We start from the raw sequence: 22,268 nt of genomic DNA, 5'->3' as shown, positions 1-22,268 counted from the left end.
AATCTTCACGCGTTTGCTGCATCAGTGAATAGAGTCTACAACTCAACTGGGTCTGAGGAATCCCGAAAGTTTAGGCTGTACTTTGGCGGGTTCACTTTGCGAATCCGTGTTTCTTCGCTTTCTCTGCAAAAGTTGTTTTTGAAAAATGGAATTTTGCTGAGATTGCCACGACGAGCGTCATTGCTTATAGCATCATAGTCGTTCTAACGCAACAAACTTAAAATAGAATCGTTGCCAAAGAAACGCATGACGTAATTGCTTACAAAATGCAGCAGAAAGCAGTAGCCTACATGCGGACTGAGGCAAATCATTATAACTCAGGTCTATTAAGTTTCACGGTTGAAATAAGTCGAATTTTCAGTCCGTAAAAGTTACAAATTTCAAGTGGATAGGTGGTCAACGCGGTCAAATCACAGCTTGTACAAGTCAAGTCAATATGTGATTGAAGGCCGCTTTTCACTTCGTAAAGGTTACCAAGGTTTGCTTTGTTTTTGAATGTGGAGTGCTTTGTTTTTGAATGTGGAATGTTTCTTCTAACGGAAGTTAGTATTGGTCACCATCTGATCAATTGTTTCCAGACGACGAACGAACCATGCGGGCCAGATGTAATACGACCCCAACACGATAGTAGAGGGGAAGTTTTTACCCGCGTAATAGGAGGGGCAACGGGCGTCGAAAGGATGGAAGTGCAGTGTTGTTATGTTATTCGCAAAGAGAGACATAAACTCGATAAAAATGTTTTTTCGTCAGGTCATGTGAGTTATACTGTTACGCAGTTCAAGCAGTTGCTGTTACGTTTGAACGAGCGAGCAGGTTGTTGAATGATTTGGGGCTGTTTGGGTTGGGTTTGTTTACTTAAAGCCTGACTCAAACCTTCGGTCATTGTTGTGACGACGACGAGCCCCTAATCGACCACTAAGAGTTTTTGTTGAACCAAACCCCTCAAATGTAACAAGATAAACGTCAAATAATAAGAGACGCGTGGTGGGAGTTGCTGTGATAACACGAATAAAATCAATTTAAATAGATCCATTGTGGTCAAATAGGAAATGGTTGTGTGATGGTTTAGATATTAATCTGACCAGGGCAGATTAAAAGGTTGGTGAGAATCTTTTGGCTGAAACTTACGCTTCCATATTTTCATTTTATTTAGAAGTAAGATTAGACCAGTAATTAAGCACTTCCACTTCCGGTCAAGTATGGGAACTTGGGAAGGCCACATATCACCAGGTGTCGCATTTTACTCTTTCGGGATAGTTTTCTGCTTTCAGCTCTCAAAGGAATATCTGACAAAGAACAGGAGGAAAAAGGAAACATGCAAAAAGTCCGACCGGAGTAAAACGAGCTGGGGAAAAGTCCTGGAAAGGTATTTGAGCAATTTGTCTAATTACTGCCGGACATCTTACCCTTTGTTGGAGAAAAAATGACTCGTGGCTCCGTAGCTCTTGTGTAAGAGTCATCAAATAAACTGATGCTTGACCCAAAAAGATTCCTTTGTCTTTATCTTTCTTAATTCTTTTAGTTTGGTCCATTGACATCAAAACATAAGATCAAATTACACTTTAATATCCGCCCTATCATGTTGCAAACAACTACGCATTATCGGGAGTCGCAAGTCATTCTCGTTCCAGACTCTAATTATGACACCAACTCTTTTCTTCCCTTTTAGTAAAAAGCGGCATGAGATCAGAATGACGTCACTATAACGTACAGAAACGATGCAAATATTTCGGCCAAATTCGAGCAGTTTCACCATAATTTTATTCCATTTTACTTCAGACAATATTAGTTTCAATTGTTACAGAATAATGGATTTTCCGCTCGATTCTTTCCTGAAGATCTTGTACGGTTTCGGAGCCGCCATGGCTGAACTCTTTTATCCTCCTGGAACTAACAAGCTTTATCTGGTCGACGCCAATGGCCATTGGGTAAGTCCTAGAAGCGATAGTCAGGAGAAGATAAAAAATTACAGGAAGTGTTATGTGTCCTTTACCTTGCAGGCTCACCTTAACGAGTGGCAGCATTTTACAATGTACATGTCCTTCGCTGCCAGCGGGATCATTGACATCATAAGTCAGAAGATAATGAGGAAACGCATTGTTCCGCTCGAAAAAGCAGCAGTCGCCGTCGCCTTTTACGTCACTGCATTGTTATTGTTCTATCATAGACATGGCAAGGTGACGACAAGTTTCGGTTTGCTCAGAGTCAGAGTTAATTTAAACATCTTTAGAACAAACTTGAAGACTTATTTTTAAGGCTAGGACACGATAAGTTTTATGACGTAATAGAAGAACGCATTATAATTACATGTCGCGATTTCGCTCGTGTTTTTCTATTCAAACAAATTTGAAAGTGCGGTGGTTCGGTAACTAACCCCTACCTAAGCCTACATTAAAGTAATGCGTCTTCCGTTCTTTGCAACTTGTTTTCTCGTTTGTGACGTGAAGTTTTTTCTTTTCAGGAGGAAATCGAGCAGGAAGTTCACGAACTTCTTCTCTACGCGAACCTGGCGATGTGCGCCGTGCTCACCGTGGAAATGTGGAGACCGTCCGACAAAATCCTCGAATATTCTCACACGCTGCTTGTGATGCAAGTGAGTTGCCAGCGCTTGGTATAGAATATAGATTCTTTCACCCGAAGTCATTTTCAAATAGTTCCGCCTTTTGCGAACGGCTAAACACTGACCTTAACCTAACAGTAGTTTTTATTTTGTTTTAGCATATTTTGTGTCAAAAGTTAGAACAGTGTCATGTAATGATGACATGTTACTGTAGAAAGAGTCATAGAGTGTGACGTAACAGCCGGTTAATGAAATTGCTTCTGATGATGCAGATGGGTAGTTGGCTCTTCCACGCCGCTTTCATCCTTTTCCCTCGGAACGGAGCGGCAAAGTGGAACGACAAGGACATGTGGAACCAGATGGTTCTTCCAATATTCTTCTGCTGGCATATCTTCCTCAACGTCGGAGTACTAGGGATCATTTTTCTCATCCAGTATCTCCGTTTGAAAGTGAGTTTGGAGTCATTTTCGCATCCTTATTAATTACTTTCGCATCTTTTATCCCGGAGCATCTTTGATTTCTTTAAAGTTAGTTTAAATGGAGGAAAATGTCGCTTTATCAAAGTGAATTTGTCTTTTATAAATTATATTTTGTCCATTTCTCCGTAATTTTAACGGCAATCGAAGAATTTCAATTATGTTAAACATCTACAAGTCATGAGTGGAAGTAACTGCCTGTAGCTTGTTTAGCGCTATAGAGCTTTCATCATCACCATTCAGGTTCCGTGTTTTTGTTTCTTTTCTTCTTAAAAAATCTCGTTTAAGAATGTCCATTGTCCATTGAAGCAGGTATTTTATGTTGCTATGCGGTCAGCATGTTTTGTTCCAGGCCGACCACTTATCGTCGCTTAGAAGACAATTTCTTATCTTTTCCCTCTGTTGATTATGTAAGAGTATGGGCTATTTGTTCTCTTTATGTCCGTTTCAACGCTTTGCGAAAACAAAATAGTTAGAAGATGGACACAAAATCATCATGAGAGTCGATGGTTTATACATAGTTATAGCTTCAACGTATCCATTTGTCAGTGTGAGTAAAAATTTCGCTTTGATTATGGTTTAATGTCTTTGAGAAAGGTGCTCAGCGTGTGTGGTGAAAATAGTGCGGCCAAGAAACGTTGTTTAACCAAACAAATTGATAAAATGAAACATATGGCTGATATTTCTCCTTAAGTCGGCCAATGTTTGTTTTAAACGTTTTTCCGGATCCAAACCACTCGGGTTGTGTTTTATCCGCCTGGTTCCACGCACACATTGGCATTATTTTAAGATATTTTGTGTTTACTAAAGTTGATGTGTGTATGCTCATGTCAGACCTGGTTAAGCTACGTTAAAGCGTTAAATTGCCACAACATGACTTCGCTTTATTTTTTGCTAAAAGTAGAAATAAAAATGGTTGTTAAATAAAGATGTTTTTTTTTATTTAATGCAATTCAGTTTAATTGTGCGTTTTAGATTTCCAATTCATCTGTTTTATTTTTACTCAATAGACAATTGCAACTGTAGCACGACTTTTGATAAAAGTTTTCACTTGTAACCCTGTGTCAAAACTAAATATGGTATTTCTCTATAAAATGTCTCGGCCGAAAACCGAACGTCTCGTAATAGACAGAACATTGTTTCTCGACCTCGCTGTATCTTCACCATAACGTCTTTGTTTAACTTGTGTTGTGTGATTCGGACTTCAACAACTTCTAGGTGTCATGCGTCGGTATCTTTATCTCCCGTTCATTTATTTGAGTTTGACCATTGCGAAGATTTCAACAGCGATGATTGTTCATGACAACCACGGTGGGAACTATGCTTTGGCCTGGAGTTGGCAACAGATCACTGTTTCATTAATAGCGATTAGCACATGTGACGTGGTTCATTATTGCGTAACAATTGGGCAACAAGTGAAATATAGTGACGCAAACACACCCACTTTTATCTTTACATCAAGCGTGATATATTGCGGGCTAGATAGCTTAGATTATAAATAGTTAACTCAATTCAAACCGATGAGATGTTGGTTACACAAGGCGGCTCGCTCAGATCGGTCCAAGGACTGAGGAGCACTGCTATAGGCCAAGGAAGGCCAAACGTTGCCAAAATAGGATCAAATCATTTACTTCTAGAATATAAACTCTAATCTAATTTTGTTTAAATGAAAATGTTAACGAATTCCGTTCTTTCGCCGCATTGGATCGGTTTTGATCGTTGCATTTTGTTTCTGTCTCATTTCAACTTTGATGTTTTCGTGTTTGCCGCTTTAAGGCGATAAACGTTAAGAATGACGTCATAACATTGTGAAAATTATAGCAACGATGCCAACGGCATGATCAATATAAACAAGAATTAAACACCGCGAAGCCAGCAACGGTATCAACTCAGGTCGTCGAGGGCGCTTCGTCATCTTGGTTTCGTGTCAACGTGACTTGAAGCACGGCTGGATAATTTCGCGATTTGATCGTTCTAAATATTTACTCACGTGACCACATGAGCGCGCGGTCTCTCGAAACTTCTCTCTTCGTTCAAAATCTGTTCGTTCTAATCCCAGCAGCGAGGCGAGGTCATGGCGCGGAGTTTATTTGATATAAATGACATATCATAGAGATATACTCGCGTCCAAGCGTCTCCATTGATTGTGAGCAAACAATAGAAAATTAATTTCGTCTCACATGGCATTGCAAATTATGACATCAGGTCACGTGAAACGTAAATCATAAACTTCGCTGCCAAGAGCGCTTTTATGACGTAACAAAAGAAACTTGACAGCGAACAAACAAGCCGACAGTTTATCCTTAAGAGTTATATTGATACCTTAACAGTTTTATTGATGTGTAGGTTATTGCAATTCTTTTGGAAGCTTTCGCTTTTTCGTTGATTAATACGATTACGTCATTCCATTTATTTCAAAGTTTCGGCGGGATTCCTCTTATCAAGATCTGGACCAATCAGAATTGCAGATGGAAGGAGGGTGCTGCGCCAATCTTCCGACGAATAAAAGGTTTCATTGATGTCAATCTGTTGTAAATGTTAGACTCGGATGTGATACCTCCCTTCATAGCTTTATTTCACGCTGTTGCTGTTTTCTCTACAAATTTATCAGAGTCAATGACTTTGGAACTTTTTAATTGCATCTTTCCTGCCTGCGCTATTCAACTAAACCTTTGATAAGATAAAATACAAAACTCTGTTACGTAGTGTGGTTGGATGCTGGCATTTGTGACACTCTTAAGACGTCATAAATAAATATAAACTTACCTGGATAAAAGCCTGATTTGCTAAGCTAAGGATAAAATTTCTATGATTTTTGATGAACTTCTTAAATTCTTAATTTGCAATAATATTACTGTAGCGCCATCTACCGATAATTTTTCAATTTATAAGCGGCCGGTAAAAGTTCAATAAACGAGACTAAAATATTATATTGATTTGGAGGCATAAATGGTTCCACATATAATCCTGGTACTAGCAAATTTTACAATTTTGTAATTAAGCGCTGCAGTATCTCAATTCTTATGCTCTTAGTTCAGTGTCCACAGGATACATATATTTAAATAGGAAACCGTGTTAAAGCCTCATCACACTGTCGGCGGCTGCTTTGCGTCATACATTCTGTGATTCTTCTATAAAAGTAAGGTTCATGATTTTGTTATTTTATCAGGTCAAAAAGTTCCGAAAGCGACGAAGGTTCACCATTTCTCACCGACATCGACACAACATACGCTTAAACTTCAACGTGGTCCATACTTTCTCAGGATTTTCTTCTTGCTTGTATCTTAGCAACGCATTATGATGTGACAATCGCATGTCGCGGATGAACTTTCTAACCACCTCCTTGTGTGTTGGATTAAATGGAAAAATAAACAAGTAACATTTTGAATGACGAGGCAGTTCAAGTTTGCGAAATCGCGATGACAAAACAACAAAGTTCTCGATTCTTATCACCATCAAATGGTTTGAAAGTCACTGAGAGACTTGATGCGTCAATTCCTTGTAATATAGTTATGATATGATGCTATAGCTCTGACCTTCCTCTAATCGTTGCGTTGAATTAATTTCAATAAACAAATAGTTTGAGAATTGAAGTGGCTTGTAATAACTAATAACCATAACTAAACCACTGATGGGTGACAACCAGAGTGCTAAGTCCATAGACTATTAAGCATATATCCACCCAATCCACGAAAATTCGTGAGGCATCAGTGTTTATTTCTCTTCATTTGGTCGGCTTGAATAAAAAATCTAAAGATTCAAACACTTTATTTACTGTGTTGTGATGAGATGTGTTTTCAACGCCTTGTAATTAGATATCGTTGCAACAGCCTGTGGTCATTTGGTGATGATCATCCAACCGTATCATTTTGGGAATTTCCTGTTGTCTGTGACGTCAACACGCAACATTTTAAAAACATTTTCATTCCGCGTCGTATTTTGCGGAGAAGAAAAGTTAGAAAACATTTACAAACAAGTCAAAGGAGTAAAATGAAAGTGCAGGAAATTAAATACTTAGGCTTTGCATTCGGATAATATTGGCGGTTTAAATTACTGTCACATATAATATAGACATATCCACAACGCGCCCACCTTGACGAGATATTGTAAAAAATAGAGTTCGAACATTCACTGAATCTCAGAACAAAGTAGACGATGACACGAAACCACCAGTCCAATATAATCCAACAAATATAGATGCTGGAAAAGAAGGAAACCACGCAAAGCTAATTCTTGTGGGACGCCGTTCTTTAGGCGGCATAAGTTGTGTCTGCTGGTGAGGGTAAATCCCCAGTTATAGACAAAATTTATGATCAAGCAAAGGTTGTTGTGTCTGTCTGACAACAGACAGAGAAGCTTGCAAGCAAAATCGCAGCTGTAATGCGTCATAGGCAGCTGTGAGGTTTAGAAGTATACAGCGCTGGCTTTTTGCTTAGCGTCGAAGTTGTCCTTGATGCTGTTGCTCATAAGAATGACTTGGTGTACTGTCGTCATAACTCATATTGTCACGTCACACTTCAACGTTCTCCCAGTAATTGATTTTAGTGTAGGTCTGTGACATTAGTTAACAGGTAATAAAATTACTTAACGAATTAATATAATCCATGATCTGTTTGCAACATTAACTAACATCAACCAAACTTTCCTTGTTTGCAATTGCTGTGAAATAGCCAGGATTTTATTGTGGCAGAAACCACATCTTTTGTTTAATTGGCACAATATTTACCATAAATAGAGCAATTCAAAGCAATGTGTTGCGATATTTTGACTGCTTGTAACTTAGGTCTTTGATTTAATTGTTTTTACTTTCATATGAGGATGGTTTCCGTCGCTAGAACACATTTCTAAATGACTTATAGTGTGCAAAGTGCTTCCGTACCTGGTCAACGTCAAGAATTTTGCAATTTTGAAACCTTTCGCTTGTGATTTTATGGGTTAGGCCTACACTTGTGCATTGATGATGCAGTTTATTTGCAACACATACACGTGATGATTTTCAAATCAACACAAAAACGATGCATGGAACAGTAGAGAGCAAATGCGGCTACAAAAGTTATAAAAATGCCCTCAACATGAGTTACAAGTTTGATGTCGAAGTCTTGGTGGCATTTGCTGATGACGATTTAGCCATTGGATTTTGGCTATTCTCAGGAAATTCTGAGGTCGGCAAGTTAGCGCTTGAACAAGTTTTTCGTTTTTCGATTTTCGTCGCATTTTGGTAAGAAAAAACGCAGAGAAAAAACTTTACAGAAGTTTCAAACATTAGGCAAATAAACTGCAACTACGGGCGATTACAAACTTAAATCTTTCAAAGATAAACGCTATTATTGCCGACTCAAGACATTTCTATAGACAGACCTACCTACAATGAACCCTCCTCGATGCAATGTTTTAACCCTATCCAAACCGGGCTCGCGACTTTACTATTTTCATTAGGTGTGGCCGACACTGCACACACATTTTCAATCGTTAATTACTCGAAAACTATACGTCGTAAACTGATCGGATTTTTACAGGTTAGAAGCAAAAATATCTGGCTTCCTGTATACATCATAATTGTAAAACTAAAGAAAGTGAATTTAGTGCAAATTAAGTATATCTAAAAGTAATACATTTCTGGAAATTTTTCTTGTTACGCGTTAAAATAAAATAGGGTTAAAAGACAGGATTCCTACGCTGAAGCAAGAGCCGTATTACAGTAACATCTTGTCTTTGTCACATGCCGGCGTTTGCAGCTTCTGTCATTCTGGCAGCTGAACAAAATAAAGTTTGAATTTTCCGGTATTTCAAGATACCAACGAATCTAATCTCAAGGCGTGATTATTGCTGGTTAATAGTGTTCTAGGAATGACTTGCATATGGCCAGATAAACACATAGGCTACTAATTTTCCAGCTACAGTATTTTATTGGTTCGACCATCAGAGCGATAAAGCTGAACATATTTACGTGGTCAATTCGAGTAACTGCATCCTGGATTGACTGATTAACATAGCTAGATTGAATGTGTGTGAGGCAGAGTTACGCTCCTTTTAAATACGGTAATGACAAAGTGTTTTAGCAAAAACACGTTGAACACCAAGTAGCCTACTGTGCACGACTTTCCCGAAGGGTCAATGTTACACTTAGGTAGCGATTAAAATTTCCAATAAATACACGGGCATCGTCATGGAATTAAAGCAATCATTGTGATGGTTACGTCACATGCGTATTCACTCCAGCCTTACAGACAGCTAAATTGGCGAGGAGGCGCCATAAGGCAAAATAACCAAAACCCAACCGTATTTTATTCTGCTATTCATGACTTTGTGTGATTGAAACACGGATCGTTTTAATTAATACGTGAGCACGAAACGCTTCTACCAAAACTACGTAATTGATAATAATAATTAATTGCAACGCAGGTGGCATTGCACGCCACAATTTGTTTGTGACGCAAAAATGTTTTTTGCTCTTCTATTACTAATTACTACAACAGTTAGCGTCGTATTTTTTGTTCTAGTAAACAGTTATTTGCGAAAAATAAACGATATGATTATCTTAAGTTCAAATAATAAAAATTTTCTTTTGAAACAAACATACCTTTAAAAAAAGAGACAAACCTCCGTTTAATGAGCGATGAGTGCAACAACAACATCAGACATTGATTGCTCGTGCAAAGGGCAGCCGCCGGCTATTGTGCTGGTGGTTGAGGTTGAGGATCTGGAGATGTAGTGTAGCCTAACTGCAGAACTGTCTGACTGTGGTACAGTATGGGATTGCATCAAACCGCTCTCCTGCGACGAAGAATTGTCTACAGGTTGTTCGTTTACGAGAGTACGTTACGCTATTGCATTTAAAATCAAAAGCTGAAAATAGGCAACATATCAGTAAGGCCTAAGGCCTCAATGAAGTTTATGGAAATGGTTTTAGGTCCACCCCTACTGCTTACCGAGTCCGGAAATCTGAACCTTCCATTTTTTAAATTTATTTGTCCTATAAGCTGATAAATAATAATATAAGATGACGTTCATACAGCCAACTTTGCCTTGTTTCGGTATTTTATATTATGTAGGCTAACTATGAAAGATTTCTGCTGTGTGCACGTTGACGTCCTATAATGAAAAGTGTGGCACCTGCACACACGAGTATCATCAACGTGCCCGGTGAAATTTTTTGTTTTCACGTTGAATGAACAAGGAAAGAATAACCGGTTATTTAAACGGTGCCAGTTTATAAATAGTCAATGAATAAAAAATTGAGGCTTCCGTGCACGCCTTGGTGGTAAAATTTACACGCACGATCTCTCGTCAAAAATAATCGCACTTTCCAGTAAAGGCTAGCTTGTGATACATTTGGATGAATGTAGGCTATTTTAGTTTTGGACGAGAAATCGTGTATTGAAATGTAACGACCGTAACTAGGCCAGCTAAGTTTTTAATCTATCTGCAATGTAATCAGTGTGTCATCCATAGTGGTCACTGTGGCAGTTGCGCACTTGAACTTCATCAACTTGCGCTCTAAAGTTTCTATCTTCACCCTAATTTATAATAAATATTAACGGTAACCATTATTTAGTGTGCTATCACAATCTTTGACTTTGGAATAAGCAACGTCTTTGCCAGACTTAAACTCGGCGCTCATAGTGGAAACTTGAAAGCATGGCAACTGCACTCACGGAAGTTTTTCAGACTGTGCTTGCTGCCCTCGATTGCCAACTTTTTAGGCAGCGCTGCGATATGTGACAAATGGAGACGTTCACTTCTGCTCTTCTGTTTTTATTTTTTACAGATCACATTTACCACCGAAGAAGAGGGCCAAGAGGTTTTGTGTTAAGGCTAGGGTTCCTTTGGTGATGGTGATGGTGATGGTTAATCATTGGTCGAGACTCAGTTATAAATTGAGCTAACCTTGGTGAAATTTTCGATTCCAACCATCCCGCGTATTTTATTTTTTGCATTGTATTGCTCAGGTTATGATAACGAAAGGTCTTTATTTAATTCAGAGTCACTTAATGAACTTCAAGAAAATAGGTATGATTAAGTTTTGACATTGTTGTCAGAAAAACCAAAAATAAAAATGTCTTCTGGGATGCTGTGGTTTGTCTCTGCCTTGGTTTTGGCTTTGGATACCTTTGGATTTGTGAGAATTGTCTATTTGTGCCTGTACATTTCGTGCTTCATTGCCGGGTGCATTGTCATGCTCTATGATCATGGCCAGAAAGAAATAAACTCTGAGGGCGATGGATGGTTGCGGGAACACCTTCCCACCTCTCCCAAAGTGAGAGCAATTTATGAACAATATTCTGCTAAGGATGGCGTGAAGATTGAAAAGGACAACAGGTTGACCGGCTCGTCAGCGGTTGACGATCGTTTGCACGAGTGTGTGGAGTTTTTCATGAAAGATTATGTCAAGTATTGGTACAATGACCTCTCAGACGATGAAGAGTTTTTGCATCATTTCCGTAATTGCTTGCATGACTTCCTGCGTGCTTTTGCCATGAGGTGTAAAAGTGTTAATTGGCAGTTGTACCTGACCAGAAACCTGGTTGACGTGCTTGCCTCTCATATGAAGTTGTTCAGAAAGGCTGAAGAGAAACGAAAAAGAATACAAGAACCTCCAAGCGTCGTGGAACTGTTCTTTGAAAATGAAATAGCGCTGAAAAAAGTTTGTCACGATCTGGTCGCATGTGATGAGCAGAAGAAGACAGATTACCTGCAGGATATATGTGAGGTTTTGCTCTACATCTTGCTCCCAAAGGAAGAATTTCACTGCAAACCATTCATGTATTTAATGCGCGAGTCTTTGGTTAATGGTGTGTTTATGCCGATGTTTCGCATTTATAGCGACCCAGACTATTTAAACCAATATGTCAGTTGGCTAATCAGTGATAATTGTGTCTCCAGTGAATGGTTTTTATTTGTGTTGGGTCATAAAGCGCTTCCAGATGAGCTTCGTTCAGTACGAGACAAGGCAGAAGAGGAAATTACAAAATTAAGTGCAAAAGACACAGTCGGCAATGATGTTTTGGTAAAGCAGGAACTGAACAGCATGAGATACATGAAGAACTTCTGTGAAAGGCAGCTTCGTAAGCAGAATGACGGCAGCAATTACATATACAATGGGGATTATGAATTGGAAAATTACAAGGCATCGGGAAACCAATTGTATGATCTCCCTTTGAGTATGGTGCTTCGAAACAACATCGCACTTCAGATGTTTATTGAATACATGCAGTCTGTTAACGGCCAAGCTTATCTCTTTTTCTGGCTGACAGTGGATGGCTATCGCGCATCTGCAGAACAACAACTCAATGAAGTAAAGGCTCAGCAAAGCAGAGGGTCATTGCACAGGACACCTGATAAGGAGATGCTCAGGACAATTGGTGTCAACATTTATGACCAATATTTGAGCAAACGTGCAAACCCGAGGGTGGTCCTGGGTGACGGTGCCCTTGATAAACAAATCAAGAAAAAGTTGGACAGTGGTGAACCTTCGCCTTACATGTTCGACGACATCCAGCAAAAAGTTTTCACCCTAATGCAGTTAAGTGAAAAATTTTATCCAGCATTCAAGGCAAGTTCTCTTTATCTAAAGCTGCTTGCCGAGCTTGATCTTCTCGTGCAACCAAGCTTAAATTCCAATGATAACAATGATTCCATCTCAACATCATCGTTGGATGACAACTCTTCAATTGATATCGAGGACACAAGCAAGTTGACTGCTTCAATCACTCAGACAGGGATTTGCAGTGAACACGGTAAAACTTACGCCCTCTATGCCATCACAGTTACGCGTTCGTGGATGAGTGGTAAAACTGATTCATGGGACACCTTTCGACGTTATCGTGAGTTTAATGATCTGCATCAGAGCTTGAAAGAGAATGGAAGCAACTTGGGCAACCTAGGTCTTCCCGGCAAGACATTTTTTAAGGATTTAAAGGAAGAGTTCTTGGAGAAAAGGCGCCTGGAGCTAAACAAGTATTTAACAGTCATTTTATCCATGGAACATCCTCCTAAGTCTATGGAGTGCCTGCACACATTTCTCGATGCAAAAGCTTACCAGAAAAGTTCACACAGTTTTGCAAGGAAAGTGGATTCTATGATGCGGTTGTCTGTAAAAAATGTTACCAACTTTATGACCCAGGCCCCAGATAACTTGATTGACGGACTCCAGAAAGCCTCAGACAAGATGTCTGATGGATTACAAAAGTTTTCTGATAAATTTCCGAGTTCCGCTGAACAGAATGGTGATGTCCCGATCTCGGAACAACTTGACAACAACATTCCTCTTGGAATTTTACTTCTTCTCATGGACGAAGTGTTTGACTTGAAGCAGAGAAACCAGTGGCTTCGAAGGCAGATTGTAGCTGCTCTCCAACAAATCATGCGTACCCTGTTCGGAGACAGAATGAACAGAAAAATCGTTGATTATGTTGACAACGCTGTGTCTGCTGAGCAGGTGGCGGGATATATTCAGAAGTTAATGGATGCTCTTTGGCCATGTGGGACTCTAGCGGAAGCAACCCCGGTACGAAATGAACAGGTGGTGATGCGGACAAGAGTCCTAACCAAGGCAAAGCTTCACGGAGTTATCCCTGACGAGTTGCGACCACTAGTGGGCAGCGATACAAGTCGGCGTGGAGTGATGCGTGTATTTGAACTTATTCAACACAAAGAGTTGAATACAACACTTTGCTGTGTTTTATTGGAAGGTTTGCTTTGCGAAATTTTCCCTCGTAGCAGACTTCCAGAGTTGTTCACTGCATTCCATTCGGCATCTCCGAAAGCGCGCTCACTCAAATTCGATTTATCATCTTGAATGCATTGGTGGAGAGCTGTCTTAACATGTGTGCAATAAATAGCTTTAGTTGTTTGTTTACTGTTATGTGACTTGTAATATATATGTACTTTTTTAAATTCCTTACATTAAATTAATATGTTTGTGATCACTAGTTCTCTTAACTCACGAATAGACTACCTAATTATAAGCTTTGCTCTTCAATGAGAAGTCATTTTTTGCAGTGGCATGATTAGCAAATTTTTGTCATTGAAAGAATTTATTGGTGAACTCTATACATCTTGGCTCCTGTTGACGTTTTTGTGTCCGATCTGTCGCTGTGCGTTGGTGGAAAACATTTAGTCTCTTGCTGGAATACTTCAACGAAAATTCATCAACTTCATAAACAAATGTCTATTTTGTTAGATTTAATGTTTTCTGAACTCCCACAACTTACTGGCACCATTGAATATTTCAATTTAGGTTCAATTATATTCTAATTATGATGTAGAATATAGCAACCACAAGCCAGGACATTTAAGATACTAAAATATATATTTTTAAGGTATTTAATATATACTGACTGTAGAACGAAGCCCTATTCAACATGACAAATTGGTATAATTGAAAATTGTTTAAGATATTAAACCTTTATTCTGGAAAAGAAATTTTCCTGTCCTTGCAGTTTCTGACGTTTTTCACCTATGCCTCTGTGTGTGGCACCATAATGCATGAGATAAAATTGTTCTAATTGCCACAGTTTTTCGCTCGCTTATAATTTTAAACAAATGTTCGAACGTAAACAAATTCACTGTAAACTTTTGTGTTATCATGTTGGAGTTACCTGTTGCTTATCTTATTGCCCTGTCCATTATCAATCACCGAGCGCAGATTTCTTGGAAAATATGTTTTTTTTTATTTTATCATTTTGAATTTATTTTTCTGTAGATGCTCATATTAATGCTGTTTATGCTCCGTGCTTTGCTATTTGTCCCTCATATATAATCATGTACATTAGACAATTATAGGTTATGCTACAGAATAGCCTATATAATAGTTAATACCTTCTGAGCTTTGCTCATGAAATTACCAAGAAAATGTATGTGCAATAAGTATGACACTGTTACCAGCAATGATCATTGGAGCTGGCTATTATTGGCATGTTAGTTGGTTGTGGAAATGTTTTCCCCTTGGTTTGAGTAAGACACAATCATGCTGTTGTTGGTGTATTTCTACTGGATCAATAAATCGATAAATTTGTTTTGAACTTTTTCTTTATTTAACATACTGTTTTGTTGCAAACACTTGTACAAAGTTTCTGTTTTCACTACATAGTATAATAATAGTTCATGTAGTGTTAATGTTGTTTCATCTATTAAAGTTAAATTAAAATTCTATACATAGACTTTAATCAGTTTTGACCTGTTATTTTATCATAATAATGTTGAAATTATATTTTGTGACATTTAGGCCAAATGTACGTTAACATAATTTGGGCATGAATTTGATTTTATGAATCTGTGATGACGTCCGTGGTTCAGGAAAATTGTTTCTCAGACTCGCTGGAGAAGAAATTCTTTGACCTCGTTGTTCATCCTGTAGTAAGAGTTGAAGCCAAATCAACAGCAGCTAATCCTGTAAAACATGGACGTAAATTGGAACGGAGACGACCGTTTGATCGTCAAGAAAGGTATTTATATATATAACTGACAGCTGTATTGCTTATGTTTATTAAGTCACAGAGATATAAGATTTGGTAGTTACAGTTCTACTGATAAAGATTTAAGATAATTAGTTAACACACACTTAGCCATTTTAAGTTGTCTGCTGGAGATGCTGTTATTTTTCGAACTGCATTTAATACAAAGATATGTTTTCAACTATCACACATATTGTTTGTCATATTGCATACTGTATTGCGCAAGCAGAAATAGAAATACGTATAAAGTTCAAAAATTATAAAATTGAAGAGTTGCGAAATGTACGCACTTGTAATCAATGTCTATGAACCTTACATTTTTTAAATTAAATTTGCAAACAAAACAGCCTTGTATTTTAATGTCATTTCACTCATTTGTTCCGTATATTGCACATAATATATATTGTTTATGCAATGGATTAATTTGTTTTATTTCAGAAGAAGGTTGCTTGTTGGGAATAAAAAGCCTGGCAAGAAAGAATCAGCAAATAATATGCCATTGGTGAGTCCGCGTTCATCTTTGTTACTTTATAAAAACTTGAATCAAGAGTTTTTTCATCTTTTTATTCAGGTTGATCCCGGTAAGCAACTTTCACCACTAGAGTTGCTCGTCACATCCAACCCGTCGGCCACAGTGTTGCAATGCAGGATTCTGCAAGAGGTATCCCTGTCCTATATCGACAGTGATGTGTTTAGATTTTCAAAATTGTAGTTTTGTATTGGGAAGTGACTTTATACAGACCACAATGCTTTTGCCTCATTTTGGAAAATGATTTGAGCATCAAGTGGTTTTGTTTCATGTATGGCTGCATAGGTACGTGGCTGCATAGGTACGTGGCTGCATAGGTATGTGGCTGCATTGTTGCAGTTTTTTTTATGTCCAACTTGTTTAGGTGAAAGATGCAGAACAAAAGTCTTTGGCGTTGAAGAAAATTTCTAAGACTTTATTGAATGCTGACGCCTGCCTGAGTGAAGATAAGCTTCCAGATGAGTTCTTGTCCATTCCCCAGGTAAGTTATTTCTCATTTAGTCGTGATATTTTTACATATAACATGTTTATAGCAAGTGTGATGTGGGCTCTGATACCAGATAAATTTCAGAGCTGATCACCGATAAATGTCTTTAATTGAATCAATTGCTTTTAATTTCCTGACACAACCTGCTTCTGAGTAAATTATTTAAAGTTTTACTGACGCAAACCTCGCTTTCGACGCAGGTGATGGAATTAGGTCTTCTGGGCGTGTTCGAGGTCATAAGGTCAACTGCGACTCGCGACGGCCAGCTTTGCTGTCAAGCGTTACGGTCTCTTCTCAACATGCTGCAAGAACTTAAGCTGCAAGAAATGCAAGATGAACCTCCTCAAGTGCTGGGTTGGTCTATTTTACATGTCGAGTGTTGTATGGCTGTCGTATGCGGATATCCTGAATCATATCACTCTCTTCACATTTAAACTTAGGTTAAGGGAGGTCTTTGTAGGCCAAGTAAATTGTAATTTTTCACTAATTTTTTTATTTACTTTTAAGTTCCCAACTTACCAGGGACCCGATTTGATTTGCTTCCTCTTACCTTGGCAGTTGTTTGTTCGCTTATTGTAGACATAAATGAAATATACGTCAGTTTGTGGTTTTAGATTTTGTTGTGTGTTTTAGTTATAATTTAATAATATGTATTTTATCTACTTAGAACTTTTGACATGTGCCATGATGGTTTTGTGTTTTGTGCAGAAGCATGCAAATGATTTAATTTCTGTCGGTTTGTCGATTGAGTCATATCACAACTGTGTTTTCTACTTCCAGAGAATTTATTTCAACTTTTGCTCGATCTGTCGAGGTTACCTGCAAAAGCTCTGCAGCTAGATGACGAAGCCACGAAGGAAAAGAACATGCCGTGGCCTTTCAGCGATGCCGCCCCTTGCACAAAGACACGTATGCTTCTGTTATTTCTATGTGCGACGTCTATTTTCTATTTCATACCTTCTGCTTAACTCTCAGTTTGTAACCATGGCTTGAAATATGGTGCAAGACTTACATATGGTTGTTTGCTTTGTGTTTAGTTTCCAGCATCATCCCTTCGATCGCCTGCTCCTGCCTTTTAAGTCTGGTTCTCGCGTGGGGAAACACTGGAAAAATTCTTTCAGTCATTGCGGCATTTGTTGCAGATTGTTCCAACCAAGAAGAATCACTCGTCGTAGTGGTAATAGATTTCCATCGTAATTCTGATTACTTGTGCATTACATGATACAAGCATAGTAAAAATGAATGCTACAATGTTAAAGCATAGATCCGTTAAAATGGCAACATGTTTCAACTACAACACAGGCTGCTTGATGTATGTTTGAATAATGTGACCAAATTTGGTACAATCCCAAAGTTCCTCGTTTAAATATATCCATTTAATCTGACCAAACTTCTTAATTATGACCTCTTATTTCCTCTTATGTTTTTCTTCCCGGCCTGCCCCAATCATCTTGATTGACATGTGAGCATGTCCCGTGTCTTGCCACAGTTGACCCACATCCATTGCTTTCTATTTTGTGACCCCGTCACAATTGTTATCATTATGTTGTCACAATACTTTTGCCTGAGCCTTGTGTGGCAAATGTGCAGCTGATCTGCAAAGAACCAAATTACATTTAGTTGTTAACCACGTCGATGTAGGTTTGGTTATAATTTGGCTTCCGGGTATTATGACCTAATAGGAACCATTTTAGTTTCAGCGTTGTAATGATCTATTCTTGCAGGTTCCCCCACCATTTATTGCGCTCCAAAAAACGGTGCAGGCTGCAATATTATCCAAGCATCATATTCCGACACCTATTGAGCTTGGGATAAATGAATCATCTTTGTTTCAGTCATGGAAGATGGAGGAGAAATGTTAGTATCTCTCCATGCCTGCCCGCATTTTCTCTTAGCTACTATTTGTCTTTTAATAAACCATACATCGCATCGTATAATGTCTGGGTCTATTTATGTAAGATGAAATGTTTGCTTTATTTGATAAAACTTAACATTTTTGTGTCTTATTTTCTGTGTTTTTGCAGATACTGGATTAAGCTTAGTTTCAATTCAATCTGATGGTTCCTATCTTTTCTGCGTTTTTACCAACTCACTGCTGTTAAAAGTGGGGAGTGGTTATGGCTCCACTGTGGAAGGTCATATCTATGGCAGGACGGTGATTGCTGACTTCCAAAGTTCTTCAAAAAGTGATCAAATTGAACCAAAAGCATTGTTCTATTTTAAGGTATCGGGTTGTCATATTCTTTTTGGTCATCAATCCATTTACTGCAAGTTTCTGTACTTTGATAATTCGGCTCACCGATATCTGTAGCACCACTAATGCCAACAATGTAACATCCTTACATATTTTCCAGGGTTTTCTTTACGTGTTGGCGACAAACAAAAGTTTTTACTTGATTGACAAAAGTGACTTTAGCGTTGAGCATATTGGTGACGCCCCCCCAGATGAGGACATCTGGTTCTGTGATGGTGTCGGTCTGTGTTGTGTGGTCCCTCTGCTAAATGAGGTGCTAATAGTTTTCCATATTTTTGCATAGTATTAACCAATAGTTGCAGGTTTTTGGTTATTTGTGGCATAAACTTGAAGTTAGGTTGAAATCATCACTCCTGCTTTCTGTCCAGGATTCCCATTTAATCAAATGCTATGACTTTGGCGGAGATACTTTAGTTTTGAATAATTCTATAAAAGTGCATCCAACAAAGCGTCATTTTCTAACTCGTGGAAAGACACTTGGCTACAATCCAGTAAAGGAACCCGTAGCAGGTTAGGTTCTGTATATATATAAAATAGCTCTTTTAAAAGCCTTTTTTCTCTCTGCCTGTTAAGGATTAAAACATTGTAAGAATTTTTGATGATATGTAGCATTCTGTGGTGTTGCATGTTGTGCGTGTTCGTTGTTCAAGTTTTTTTTCATCCAACTTCAACTCCACTTCACTTTTGACATCTGTAGAAAAAGAGCATTTTGAAGTTGTTCAAGTTTTGCTCGCCGCGGATTTTTCACTTTGCACGACAAACAAAGGTCAAGTTTATTTCGCTGGGAAAGCCGAAGCACTTGGACTGAATAAGGTAGATACTAGTTAGTACCTTATGTATTACATTTACAAGAAAAGACAACTCTGAGTCACTGCCACAGTCATAGAAAGCCTTCTTTCAAGCTGAGGAGGCCATTAAAAATACCAACTGTAAAATTACAAATTTGTGTTTTCTAAGTAAATCTTTTACCTACATGTGCTTATTTCTTCATCTTTCAGACTAAAAGCAGGAAAGTGACAAGCCCAGAACTACTTCCTATCCCCACTCAAAGCAAGATAAATCATATCGCCGTGGCGTCCGATGGAGACCACGCAATTTTGATCACCGAGTCGGGAAGCGTTTATTTCACGGGAACTGCTCACCGTGGCGAGGACGGAGAATCATGTGAGAGAATATCATCCGGTGGCCGCATGACTTGTCTCCCGTGACGACATTTAAATACAAACTTTTCCCTGCTAAGCTAGCGTCTGCATCTGTTCATTACAAGCGAATAACAGTTGTCAGTATTTTTTTTATGAACGGAGAAATTTATCTAATCGCTTCAACAAAGATATGTCTGTTATGCAAACACGTCGTTTTTTAACGCAATACAACAAGCAAAAGCTCATTTTTATTGCATATACTTTAACCTTTAACCTTCCTTTTACGATTAACTGAAGTATTTGATGAAAATGTCAAGTAAAAGAAAAACTCTAGTATTTGTATTCTATTATATGTATATTTGTAATCGGTATTTGTGTTATGCATTTAAATTGGCCTGTTTTAATAATATGTATTTTTTAGGTTATAACCTATTTATTATGGCTATCAGTGTTTCCTTACTAATTTTTGAACTATTTACAGCCAAGGGTCGTCGTCAGCAAGCCCAGAAACCGAAGCTGATGAAATGCATGGAAGGGAAGCATGTGCTCTCTGGATGCTGCAACTCAGGTGGTACGAGTGCTCTTGTCACCAAGGATGGGAGGTTGTATTTATTTGGGAAGGATTCATCCCAGGCTGACAGCAAAACAGGTAAGGCTGGCTCTTGGATGAAGTCAGGTGTAAGTTTGAATTTATTATGCTTGTTTTCACCTTTTTCTTTGCAAATCTTTACAACTTTTGTGAGATTGTCAGATGTTTTTTTTCCAAAAATTTTGTTTTGCAACAACCATAGACATCAGCAAATGTTGAAGATGTCATAAATTACACTTATTTTTGATTCTCCCACAACACAGGATTAGTGGCGGCGCTCAGTGACACCCAAGTCAAGCAAGTTGCACTGGGCAAGGCTCACGTCGTCGTCATATCAAACGATGGAAGATTGTGGACTGCCGGGGTGAATAATCGGGGCCAGTGTGGCAGGCAGGAAGGCGTTATGTCAATCACCCAGAGAATCGCTGAAGTGGAACAGGAGAAAGACGGTAAATATGAGAATAAACGACAGACAGATTTAGTGCCAGTGTCTTCCATTCATTGAACCTGCTGTATATTTTGTTTTGCAATATTATAGTTCTAGTCTTTATAGTAATTAATAATTTATATCTTACTTGTGAGTATTCCAAATAGAGGTTTAGAAAAATGAGACAGAATACGGGAAATGACAGTGCAAGAATATCACTTACTATGTTTCAGAGCCTAAAAATGCCAAACGTCTTTCTTACAGAACTGCCTTTATAATATTTTATAAACAGTTACGATTGTTTCTTCAGTTTCTATGCCAGACGATAAATCTATGGATGATATCCTGGCGTCGGGGCTATCTGGGGATGCCCCTATTGCTCCCATCTGCAGCCCCGATAAGCACGAGTTCCGCAGACAGATATGTGAAATATGTGCTGTGTGCTGTGAGTGCACCGGTTACGGTTCCAGCTGTGTTTACTCATCCGTAGAAGGGAGATCCCCCAGAAAGTGAGTACTGAAGCGTTTTGTTAATATTTACCTCGACTTGCTCTGGTCATACATCGGTGTTTGCATTACAGTGAACTTACACTGTAATATATTGCTGTCAACTGGGTGCCTTCGCTCCTGAATCATTTCTAATAGATGTTGATTGCTTTAAACTGGGCTTGATAGATGTCTTTGTAAATGAAATACTTTTGACAAATTTGAACCAGGATTAATTTAAAGTAATGAGGACAAGTTGCATCTTGACTCCTACAAAGCTCGCTATAGTGTTAAGTTCTTATTCTTATGTCCAATCGCTCCTCCTCTTTGTACCGACAGTCCATGTGGATGTGGAGCCGGCTGGTCTGGATGCTCGGAGTGCGGATGCTGTCGGACTTGCGCAGGAGAAGCAAACGTCAACCCAAATGAAGAGAGAAAAGGTAGAATAATGTTCAGTGGCACCGCTCTTAAAATCTTCCGTCAACAGTCTGAATTTTCCTCTCAACAGTGTTCCATGAAAGATGGTTTATTGATAATGATATTTCTATGTGTTTCCGACAGAGGAAATGCGGGTGGGGCCAGGCAATGGATTGTATCAACCCCTCAATGGGCGTTCACCCCCATCTTTAAGTAAACTCGCCAACTTGTTCCACGCTCAAGCTCACGCACAGAAGAGAGTGACTGGTTCTGGGTCTCGGGACAACAAAGGCAAATACACTTGACATTGGAAATTAAGTTACTCGGCATATTTTAGGTTTATTTAGTAATGCTTGACTGAATTAGTTCTACTCAATTTAGTATGTTTACTAATATTCTATTTTATCGTGAAATATCAAGTGATTATTTTAAATATTTCCTGCAATC

General features: G+C 38.6%; 3 protein-coding genes across 5 annotated transcripts in view; all 3 read left to right on the top strand.

Moving 5' to 3' along the window:
* Positions 1-1,091: 1,091 nt before the first annotated feature.
* On the top strand, positions 1,092-6,629 carry LOC143469697 (transmembrane protein 45B-like). Its single transcript, XM_076967481.1, has 7 exons — positions 1,092-1,366; positions 1,805-1,928; positions 2,001-2,177; positions 2,462-2,593; positions 2,833-3,009; positions 5,457-5,545; positions 6,206-6,629. Exons 1-7 carry the CDS (start codon positions 1,200-1,202, stop codon positions 6,270-6,272), a joined length of 933 nt encoding a protein of 310 aa, XP_076823596.1. The 5' UTR covers positions 1,092-1,199; the 3' UTR covers positions 6,273-6,629.
* A 3,087-nt stretch (positions 6,630-9,716) lies between these two features.
* On the top strand, positions 9,717-15,262 carry LOC143468871 (sorting nexin-13-like). Its single transcript, XM_076966332.1, has one exon. The coding sequence runs from the start codon at positions 11,093-11,095 to the stop codon at positions 13,832-13,834; it is 2,742 nt and encodes a 913-aa protein (XP_076822447.1). The 5' UTR covers positions 9,717-11,092; the 3' UTR covers positions 13,835-15,262.
* Positions 15,263-15,266: 4 nt separating this feature from the next.
* Positions 15,267-22,268, top strand: part of LOC143468870 (E3 ubiquitin-protein ligase MYCBP2-like) — a 40,379-nt gene continuing 33,377 nt past the window's right edge. For all 3 annotated transcript variants that reach the window (XM_076966329.1, XM_076966330.1, XM_076966328.1), the window contains exons 1-18: positions 15,267-15,482; positions 15,930-15,993; positions 16,063-16,152; positions 16,385-16,501; positions 16,708-16,861; positions 17,288-17,416; positions 17,545-17,684; positions 18,232-18,364; positions 18,532-18,731; positions 18,862-19,014; positions 19,130-19,271; positions 19,459-19,574; positions 19,760-19,925; positions 20,385-20,552; positions 20,756-20,941; positions 21,230-21,428; positions 21,744-21,844; positions 21,966-22,112. In XM_076966329.1, the coding sequence (XP_076822444.1) occupies positions 15,316-15,482; positions 15,930-15,993; positions 16,063-16,152; positions 16,385-16,501; positions 16,708-16,861; positions 17,288-17,416; positions 17,545-17,684; positions 18,232-18,364; positions 18,532-18,731; positions 18,862-19,014; positions 19,130-19,271; positions 19,459-19,574; positions 19,760-19,925; positions 20,385-20,552; positions 20,756-20,941; positions 21,230-21,428; positions 21,744-21,844; positions 21,966-22,112 (2,572 nt within the window). In that variant the 5' untranslated portion in view covers positions 15,267-15,315. The remainder of the gene's footprint in view (positions 15,483-15,929; positions 15,994-16,062; positions 16,153-16,384; positions 16,502-16,707; positions 16,862-17,287; positions 17,417-17,544; positions 17,685-18,231; positions 18,365-18,531; positions 18,732-18,861; positions 19,015-19,129; positions 19,272-19,458; positions 19,575-19,759; positions 19,926-20,384; positions 20,553-20,755; positions 20,942-21,229; positions 21,429-21,743; positions 21,845-21,965; positions 22,113-22,268) is intronic.

This window comes from Clavelina lepadiformis, chromosome 8 (assembly GCF_947623445.1).
Source record: "Clavelina lepadiformis chromosome 8, kaClaLepa1.1, whole genome shotgun sequence".
NCBI classification, from domain to species: Eukaryota; Metazoa; Chordata; class Ascidiacea; order Aplousobranchia; family Clavelinidae; genus Clavelina; species Clavelina lepadiformis.
The sequence above is the reverse complement of the archived record's forward strand: the minus strand, read 5'-3'. Positions and strand labels throughout refer to the sequence as shown.

Excerpts from the sequence above, each read along its gene's own strand:
- LOC143469697 (XM_076967481.1), top strand. The coding sequence starts at position 1,200 with ATGGGAACTTGGGAAGGCCACATATCACCAGGTGTCGCATTTTACTCT. Across the intron at positions 1,929-2,000 it reads TCGACGCCAATGGCCATTGG|GCTCACCTTAACGAGTGGCA; the intron begins GTAAGTCCTAGA and ends TTTACCTTGCAG. Across the intron at positions 2,178-2,461 it reads TCTATCATAGACATGGCAAG|GAGGAAATCGAGCAGGAAGT; the intron begins GTGACGACAAGT and ends TTTTCTTTTCAG.
- LOC143468871 (XM_076966332.1), top strand. The coding sequence starts at position 11,093 with ATGTCTTCTGGGATGCTGTGGTTTGTCTCTGCCTTGGTTTTGGCTTTG.